The sequence below is a fragment of the Anabas testudineus genome, chromosome 13, assembly GCF_900324465.2.
Source record: "Anabas testudineus chromosome 13, fAnaTes1.2, whole genome shotgun sequence".
Lineage (NCBI taxonomy): Eukaryota > Metazoa > Chordata > Actinopteri > Anabantiformes > Anabantidae > Anabas > Anabas testudineus.
The window spans coordinates 21,687,886-21,696,892 of record NC_046622.1 but is presented as its reverse complement, the minus strand read 5'-3'; the positions used below and the strand labels follow the sequence as shown (position 1 = coordinate 21,696,892).

The window sequence follows — 9,007 nt, the reverse complement described above, 5'->3', positions numbered from 1 at the left end:
TCATTTCTTAAGGCCTTTATAGGCAGATGGATTTTGCTCAGCTGTCATGTATTTCTCCCCAGCATAAGACCACTTGTTATTAGAGCATTGAAATTCCATAATGAAACAGATAACAGTGATAACAGAACATTCAACATAGCAACTGTTAAAGCATCGTCTGCTGACGAAGATCACAAGAACTGAAAGCCCCTGGAGGTAGATGGTGTGTGTGTGTGTGGGTCTTTGTGTCTGTGTCCCTCTGTGTTGTCTGCATGTGTGTGTGTGTGTTTGAAAATAATATTGGGGAGTTTAGTCTGCATTAAGAGTCTTGTCTCTAAACAATGTGTCAATGTTATATCAATTACATTTTTGTATTTCCATCCAGTCTCTAATCTATCAAATAAAATGTGCTTTTGAACAAAACTAACAGATAGCTTTGGTCTGTTTTGGGTTTGTTTTTTTTCTTTTCTTTTGTTTTGTATCAAGATGCTACATGTGGAGTATTTTTAAGCAGCTTATTTACATGTATGCAGAATCTGCTTCACTGAACCCAAACAGTGTAAATAAAGATCAGTGTGTTTATAAAGCACCTGTGGACAGTGTTGACAGCCAGTGACTAATGTCTGTCAGACCAGTAGGGGGCGCTCCAAAGGAAGCAGCGTCTTTCAACCTCTGAGCGTGAATACACCTCCGGGTCACCGTCCGTCGTACCGGGACAAAATAAATATGCATTGTGGTCGAAGTTAGATTGAGCAACGGTGTGTACTTTCGTTTTGTACTTTCGTTTTGCAGAAGGTGTTGTTTTGTCATCAGGGTTGTCTGTGTGGATTGTTAGTGCAAACAAAGAACTGTGCTTTCGTTTGTGCGTAGTTTATAAACATGGCTCCAACGATCCAGACACAAGCTCAACGAGAAGACGGACACAGGTAATAGTAAAAAAAAAAAAAAACGCTCCTACGACTTTGTAAACTTAGCTCTTCGTCTACATTTTGGCACTTTATGTTGTCAATGCAGTGTTAAAGCTACTATAGCTTGTTAATGTTTATTCAGTTTCCCTCCCTTGTAGATTAAGTTTCCAGTGTACAGTGCTAGCTAGCTAGCAGCTAGCCTGCCTGTTGGGTAGCGTGACTTATGGTTAGCTAAACAAACCAGCAAGCTTCACGTCAGGTTAGGCTGTAAGTGAATTTAGCGCCAACAACGCTACGAGAATACATTTTGTCTTTCCAACTTGTCCCAGTAACTAACTTCAAGTAACTATAGAGTAAAATAAAATAGCTGCATTTGTTTAAGTTAGTCCTGTTAGCATGTCCAGTTGAACTGGGACGTAAGTGAGCTAGCGTTAATTTAATGGAACAAGCATCTCGAAGTTGTTGCCATCTAAATGTTAAGCTTGACTACACAGAAAATGATTTACATTTCACTAGTGCCTTTAGCATAGTATGACAAGTTACGGCATGTAGTTTATGAGCAGTCTTCATGTTCATAATTTAAAGTGAATGCTGTTAGTGTTAGCGAAACTTAGTAACTGTGGATTCATCCTCCTTCACTTCACGACTCTATTTGAAAACATTTAGAACAACAATATGATGAATTCTGAGGTTTGACATTTGATATTAGGGTATTTCTGAAGTTTCAATGAAATGTTTTGACACAATCTGACAGTAGTTTTAAAGACAAGTATGAGCTAACAAATCTGGCAAATGGCTGTTTTCTCTTGCAGTAGGCCGTCGTCTCACAGAACTGTCCCAGAGAGGTGAGTGGTCAACACTGTCTTTTACCTGCTTTCATGTTTTGACTATGACTTAAATCTGAAAATTCACATCTGTAATAATTGGGAACTAACACAAGTTTAATGCCGTCTCATCTAGTCGTTGTTTTTTGTATTTTATATAATGGAGCTAATTGATGGGGCATTGACTGCAGTGCAGCAGTCTGTAGCTCACACTGCTGGAGCTGTAGAAGACTGTTTGACACAGTCGTCTTCATCGAATCCAGTTCTTTCAGACTTGACTTCTCCCAACAACCGAGTTTCAGCTCTTTCCATAGATATTCAAGTGGAATATGTGTTTGTTTCGAGACAAAACTAACACTCTAAACTGAGAGAGATCTCATTGTGCTGTATTCCTTGCACCAGGCTACCTTTATAATCTTGTGATGTATTTGTTTCAGTGAGGTGTAAGAGAACAAGCACAAATGACTTTCTAACCACATGTGCATTTGTCCTCTACCTTTGCAGGTCAGGAGTGGTTTGCCGTGTAAAGTACTGCAACAGCCTGCCTGACATCCCCTTTGACCCCAAATTCATCACCTATCCGTTTGATCAGCACAGGTAAATTAGCAGCTCCAGCATCCATCCAACACTCACTGCTGAAACTGGGCACAGCCTGACCTTTGTTTTTCTATTGTAGGTTTGTACAGTATAAAGCCACGTCTCTAGAGAAGCAGCACAAGCATGAGCTCCTAACTGAGCCAGACCTTGGTGTCACCATTGATCTCATCAACCCAGACACGTACCGCATAGACCCCAACAGTAAGTCTGCAGTGGGGATCACACACCATGGTCATTTTGTTGTTGTTGTTTTACCTACACTGCATTGTCAAATGTGTGTGTGGACTGAACCGGTCTTTTAAATTATCAGTACTGTTGGACCCAGCTGATGAAAAACTTTTGGAGGAAGACATCCAGGCTCCATCCAGTTCAAAGAGGTGAGGCTGCCACTCAGGTACGTTTGTATTCTTCCATATAAGCGGTAGGCATTTTTGTTTAATTATTTTGTTTTTCTCTCTAAGGTCACAGCAGCATGCCAAAGTGGTGCCATGGATGAGAAAGACAGAATATATTTCTACAGAGTTTAACAGATATGGCGTTTCCAATGAGAAAGTGGAAGTCAAGTAAGTCAGCAAAAGGTGTTCACCCTGAAATTTCCTGTTAGCGGGAAATGTATATTTACAAATGCATGTTTTCCTTGTAGAATCGGAGTGTCTGTCAAACAACAGTTTACAGAAGAAGAGATCTACAAGGACAGAGACAGTCAGATTTCTGCTATTGAGAAGACCTTTGAGGATGCACAGAAACCAGTGAGTGAGCTTATTACTAGGCTGCTTAAATCCTTGTTAGTTAACTGCTGCTCTGTGCAGCAGGGCACTGTTTGTAAAGACCAGCTGCCAGTTGCCAATCCGCCCATTAACCCAAATTACAGTAGTCATCTTGGTCAATGTGTGTGGTTAGCTAAGTGAAAAATGAATTATGGTTTATGTTGTTTCTCTTCAGATATCACAGCACTACAGTAAACCCAGAGTTACTCCAGTGGAGATACTGCCTGTCTTCCCTGACTTCAAGGTGAGTTAGCTACTTAACAGAAATAAGTTTAACTTTTGGTGTCTCTGGGGGATTTCAAGTTACACAGTGACAAATGTAACGGTAAAACAATGTACACACATTCTCTTTCCCCCAGATGTGGATCAACCCATGTGCACAGGTCATCTTTGACTCTGATCCTGCACCTAAAGACATATCAGGGCCAGCAGGAGTGGAAATGATGTCTCAGGCCATGATCAGGTGTCTGCATAATCTCAGTTGTATGAATCAATAGTGCCATCTTTGTGTAAATATTAATCTTTATTTCTTACCCTTCAATGCAGAGGTATGATGGATGAAGAAGGAAATCAGTTTGTGGCCTACTTCCTGCCCAATGAAGATACACTTCGCAAGCGTAAGAGAGACGTGGAGGAGGGCATGGATTATATGCCTGATGATTTGTAAGTAAAAAAAAAAAAAACATTTGTGGATTTTCCTTTTTGCCTTTTAGAAATCACCTTGTTACTGTTTTGTGCTTGTTTTAAGTTGTATACCAGAAAGTACTAATGTGTTATTTCCTCTCTCAGGTATGATTACAAGATAGCCAGGGAGTATAACTGGAATGTGAAGAACAAAGCAAGCAAGGGTTACGAAGAAAACTACTTCTTTATCTTCAGAGATGGAGATGGTGTTTACTACAACGAGCTCGAGACAAGGTAAGAAGAGACGTGATTGTTGTTGCACGTCAGCATGAAGAAGATACAGGAATAATTAAACTTGGATTTTTTGAATCTATGAAACACATGATCCCAAAACAGTAAACAGAAACTTCACGCTACATACACAAAACCTTTGAGTTGTCTTGCAATGGTGGTCCTTAGGCAAAACCTTCCTACGCTTATTTTGGATGGATAAAAGGATCTTATATTTGCCCAAAACCAAAATCGGCTGTCGGATGACAAATGGAGCCAACCAATACTAGAAAGATAGAAAATGCAACACTTTTGTGTTTGGTATTTATTCAGGATTTTTGCATAGGGCATCGTCTCTGTGGCAGTGCTGTCCTTTGCTTGGCAACAGAGAAAAAGCCCTTTGTTATGCATAAATCCACTCCTATGTCATCACATCCACTGATGGTAGAAGGTTTTCACAGCTACAGGGGTTACAGTCATAAACTCACATCACATTCTCTTGGATGAAGGTGAAAGCTCACATCGTGTGAATGGGTGATTTTGATCAGTTTTACATAATAATAATATAAGTAAATAAGAGTACATGTAGGACTTTGGAAATTGGGGTTTTCATGGGGAACTGTTTGGTTTTGTCCTCTGACGGCCTTTCTTCTGCCCTACAGGGTGCGTCTGAGCAAGAGGAGAGCAAAGGCTGGAGCCCAGTCGACCACAAACGCTGTGCTGGTGTGCAAGCACAGAGATATGAACGAGAAAGAGCTTGAAGCTCAGGTGAGCGTGCCCATCACTTTCACTTTTGTGTATCACACCTTACACCTGCACATTTTATATTTTTAGGCTTGGAAACTGTAATGGTGCTTAAGAAATGAAAATCTGTGCAAATATTTTATTAGTTAAAGAATAGCTTGGAGTTATGATTAATAATATCAATTATTTATTGAATTCTTTATTGAGGGTATTTCGCAATTATGTTTCATTAGATTACATAGTAATGATAACAATTATCATCCCTTCATTGTGATTCTTAGGAAGCACGTAAAGCTCAGCTTGAGAACCACGAGCCAGAAGATGAAGAGGAAGACATGGACATGGATAAAGACATGCAGGACTCTGGTTAGTTTTCCTTCATCATCTGCTACTTCTTTTTTAACTAAATTAAGCTACATGCTGTAATGATGCCACTGCATCTGTTAAGCGCTCACCATCTGCTCTGTATGATATTGTTTTATCCAGGTGATGAGAAGGAGAAGGACAGCGACAGTGAGGCAGAGAACTCCGGCAGCGAATCTGAGCGGGAGGATGAAGACCGGGAACAAAGGGGAGAAGAGGATGATGACGATGAGGACAGAGGGAAGAGAAGGAGGAAAGCAAGTGGCAGTGGAAGCGAGAGCGGCGAGGAGAGGACCAGAGAAATGCGAGATGAGGAAGAGATCTTCGGAAGCGACGACGACAGCGACGACAACGAGCCCAAGAACTCAGCCAGGAGCAGCGGGGAGGAGGGCAGCGGAAGTGAGGACGAAGGAGGAAACAGGGGGGGCAGCAGGAGCCGCAGTGCCTCCCCCGCACACAGCGACCGCAGCAGTGACCATTCAGAAGGCCAAGCTCAGAGTGGAAGCGGAAGTGAGAGAGGCTCAGACTCAAGTGATGCCAGTGACAGCGAATGAGGTCTGTGATCCAAACAGCATGGTGACGTCTGCCCGTCTCGTCTGTATTCGGTTTTACCCTGTCACTCACCCTAACATTAGCTCAGTGTGGAGCAGCAGCCACAAATACGATGATCACAAATATCAAATGGAATTTATGTGTGAGATAGTTGTTGCATTTGGACTGGAAATTGGCGCACACACCCACTAGCTTTTTGTCCACCATTACTGGTTTGTCAGATATTCAGTACAGGATCATGTAAAAATGTCTTTGTTGTTTTGACATGTCATTGTGTTACCGCTATGAAACTGCTAATAAATTGCAGTTGACATTTTGTAAGAAACTGATCGCAGGTTGTTTTTACTTAAGAGGTTCCTCAAATGTAGTCATGTCATTACTGCAGCAGCTTAACTTTACCTCTAATATAATTATGGTTTCAAGGCAAAAGTGAGAAATTAAAACACAATTGTAAACAGCAAAACATTTAATGGCAACACATACCAGTTAAAAATTAAAGTTGAAGGGCATGTTTTACACACGCGCGCACACACACACACACACACAAAAGTCATATGGGTGATGCATATTCAGCGGAAAAATGACAAGTGGCTCTTCAGCCACTCTTCTGTCAAGTCTTCAGCGTTTCTTGTTTCAAACACCTCATAGAGAGAGAGAGGGAAACACAACCACAAAGCATTAGTATGATTGTATAATCAACATATTAATGTAAAAATAATCGTTTTGTATTGTCTTATATTTATTATAATATATTGACGTATACTGTGGGTTACATTATGATGTAATTACCTTTGTGAGCTCTGCAGCTTGGACCAGTCGGTTCTTGCTGCCTGCATACATCATCTGTTGCTCTGGCTTACATCCTGTTAAAACGAATTAAGAGGATGTGAGCGGGGGACACCATAATGAGACCAAACCTTAATCAATTGACCATCAATTGATGTCAAATTTATCATCACTACATCAAAAATGGGTACCTGTTAATTTGGTAGTCTGGTTAGTTAAATAACACTGAAGCACATGGAGAGAGGTTAGTATTAATGATAACTTACCCACTGGACTGGAGAAGATGAAACACAGAGGGTAAGACACCCGACCATCACCATGCACGTACTTGTAGCTGTAGACAATGAATGTGCGCCGTTGTCAAGGAACGTACAACATGGTGTCGCACTGTATGAGCTTTTTCAAATTCTGACTGGTAAATTGGAGAAATGTGCTACAGTGCAGTAAAAAGAAAAATCCTCCTCCTCCTGATTTCTCTTGTTCTTGTGTGGCTCACTCAACTGTTTCAGATCTTCAAACACAAAACAAAAGCAACCTGATCCAACACAAAATGCAAAGTTCAAATCATTACTGTATTTTTTGAAGTAAAAAGTTGATCCAATACCTAAAATTAAAGTTTTAGTTCAGCTCTGGACTTTGGTCCCTCTAAAACTGTCATTTTATTTCTTTTGAGACCTACACTTCAACTTTAGACTCGTGTCCGTAGAATTTCTCCCAGAAGGTCTGAGTGTGAAAACAGTGTGTTTCACTAAATCCAGAGCCTTAGTCGTAGCTTTGTGCCCCTTCTCACACTGATCACTGCACTTAGACGCAGTCTTTTGGATGTGGTAGGTAAAGGGGGGCAGATATTTTTCCCCACAGGCCTAATTTGCATTACTTCAAATTTGTACTTCGACAAATACAACTTGTGAACCATTGTATGCTTGTATTCAGCGTTTGCTCAGGTCCCCTTTGTTTTATGTTAGTTTGATGATCTGAAACGGTTTAGTGAGAGATGCACATAGAAGAGAAGGTATCAGGATGTTCACATGAAATTCAGTGAGGATATCTGGGTTGCCGCTCCGGAAGTTCATTCCTCAAGTCGTCCAGAGAGATGTCCTGAAAGACAAAGCTGAGTCTAAGTGACGGTGAGCTCTGACTGTAGTCATCCACAGAAGAAGAATATCAACAGTTATATACTTGCCTCATATTCCTCCTCGAGGATGACGAGCTGTTTCTCCATGTCTATTTTCACTAAGAGATAAAAGAGGTTTGGTTTTCATATCGTTGCATTACATATTCCATTTGTATGGAATTTGAACTGATATTGTCTGTTGCAAGTAACATTTGCCACTGCGCGAGGTACTTACTTAGTATGGCAGCATTGTTGGTCTCTTTTCGAAATCTAAACTTCTTTAGTTTGTCTTTCAGACTTTCATCGACTTCACACACAACCAGAGAGCTTGACTGCAAAAAAGAAAAAAAAAAAAAAAAGTGAAATAAATTGTTCAGATTGTGTCAGCGTAAGAAATATTAAAAACGTCTCCTGTGCTTCAGACAAAGTAGATGGATCCAGAGGTCAGAAATAGAAACAAAGTGGATACGAGTCGTCTGCCTGAGCTGTCGCTGCACAGTTGCATTTTGACATATTGAGGACAGGAAATGTTTTTACTGCAACATTCGAGAATGAGGTTTCCTGGGTGTGAGAGCACGAGGGATGGTGGACTTGTGTCGCAATGTTAAAACACTTGACTTAAAATAATATATATATATTTATATACGCAAAGGTGTTCAAATGACAGACTCCAATCCAGTACATTTCAACAGAACAGCAAAATCTTTCAAGCAATTGCATCAGTTTCACCTACCATTCTCCAAGGCTGCTCCTCTGCCTTTCTCACTTCAGGGTGACACCTCTTTGCTGAGGTCTACGACCGACTGACAGCTACTCTGTCAAAAGATCCTCCTTAGATGGTAAAGGGAGGGCAGACGCACAGCGTCAACGTGCATCAGGGCTGCTTCCCCTTTTCAGCAGCACAACATGACTCCAGCGTGAAGCTCAGCCATGTGTTGACTGATTAAACAGCCTGACTGTGTTTGAAGGTATATTTATAAAAAGCATCATGACTGAAGAAACTCAAGTGTTAAAGTTGAATAGAACGTAGTGGCTGGTGCTGAAATCAATTTCGCAATCAGTTATCTGTGCAGCATGTTTTTTTTTGTGTGTGTGTTGATTAGGTTTACTTTCACTTCCTCTTTATCTTTCTGTGAGGCTGTGATGAAACAGAAACTTGGCAAAGGGAGAAAACAAATCTTTTCAACTAACAAAACCGCAGCAGAATGAAACTACTTTTTATCTAAGTATTTAGGAAAATGCACTCTTCTTAAAAAAAAGGCTCCTATTACTGTTTCACATTATTGTTACATTACACCGGGATTACATGGGAATCTCATGTAACAGGTGTTTGAGGCTTAAACCATGCTTTTGTTGCACAACCCTCTACTTGCATGATTCAAACTGAACTTGTCTCCTGTAAAGTCACATCCCACACACTACATGATGATTGTTCACAGAAGAACACCACAGTGGTTCATCTAGCGGATGCATTACATA

The 9,007-nt window shown here is 40.7% G+C and overlaps 2 protein-coding genes across 2 annotated transcripts; one reads left to right on the top strand and one right to left on the bottom strand.

Moving 5' to 3' along the window:
* The first annotated feature begins 754 nt into the window (after positions 1-754).
* paf1 (PAF1 homolog, Paf1/RNA polymerase II complex component) lies at positions 755-5,953 on the top strand. Its single transcript, XM_026377927.1, has 14 exons — positions 755-905; positions 1,700-1,732; positions 2,216-2,308; positions 2,388-2,509; positions 2,619-2,685; positions 2,770-2,871; positions 2,952-3,057; positions 3,251-3,319; positions 3,435-3,538; positions 3,622-3,738; positions 3,865-3,993; positions 4,632-4,737; positions 4,995-5,079; positions 5,200-5,953. Exons 1-14 carry the CDS (start codon positions 859-861, stop codon positions 5,628-5,630), a joined length of 1,611 nt encoding a protein of 536 aa, XP_026233712.1. The 5' UTR covers positions 755-858; the 3' UTR covers positions 5,631-5,953.
* Positions 5,954-6,079: 126 nt separating this feature from the next.
* Positions 6,080-8,368, bottom strand: gmfg (glia maturation factor, gamma). The gene is made up of 7 exons (XM_026377939.1): positions 8,262-8,368; positions 7,764-7,860; positions 7,598-7,647; positions 7,463-7,512; positions 6,681-6,763; positions 6,418-6,491; positions 6,080-6,269 (listed from the first exon to the last, which is right to left on the bottom strand). The coding sequence occupies exons 1-7, from the start codon at positions 8,262-8,264 to the stop codon at positions 6,198-6,200; spliced, it is 429 nt and encodes a 142-aa protein (XP_026233724.1). The 5' UTR covers positions 8,265-8,368; the 3' UTR covers positions 6,080-6,197.
* Positions 8,369-9,007: the final 639 nt, after the last annotated feature.

What these genes read in the sequence shown, in the direction of transcription:
- paf1 (XM_026377927.1), top strand. Translation starts at nt 859, where the DNA reads ATGGCTCCAACGATCCAGACACAAGCTCAACGAGAAGACGGACACAG. An exon ending in ATGTCTCAGGCCATGATCAG is followed by an intron (nt 3,539 to 3,621) that starts GTGTCTGCATAA and finishes CCTTCAATGCAG; the next exon opens with AGGTATGATGGATGAAGAAG. An exon ending in GATTATATGCCTGATGATTT is followed by an intron (nt 3,739 to 3,864) that starts GTAAGTAAAAAA and finishes TTCCTCTCTCAG; the next exon opens with GTATGATTACAAGATAGCCA.
- gmfg (XM_026377939.1), bottom strand. An exon ending in CTTCCGGAGCGGCAACCCAG is followed by an intron (nt 6,764 to 7,462) that starts ATATCCTCACTG and finishes ACAACGGCGCAC; the next exon opens with ATTCATTGTCTACAGCTACA. An exon ending in AAGCTGCAGAGCTCACAAAG is followed by an intron (nt 6,270 to 6,417) that starts GTAATTACATCA and finishes TCTCTCTATGAG; the next exon opens with GTGTTTGAAACAAGAAACGC.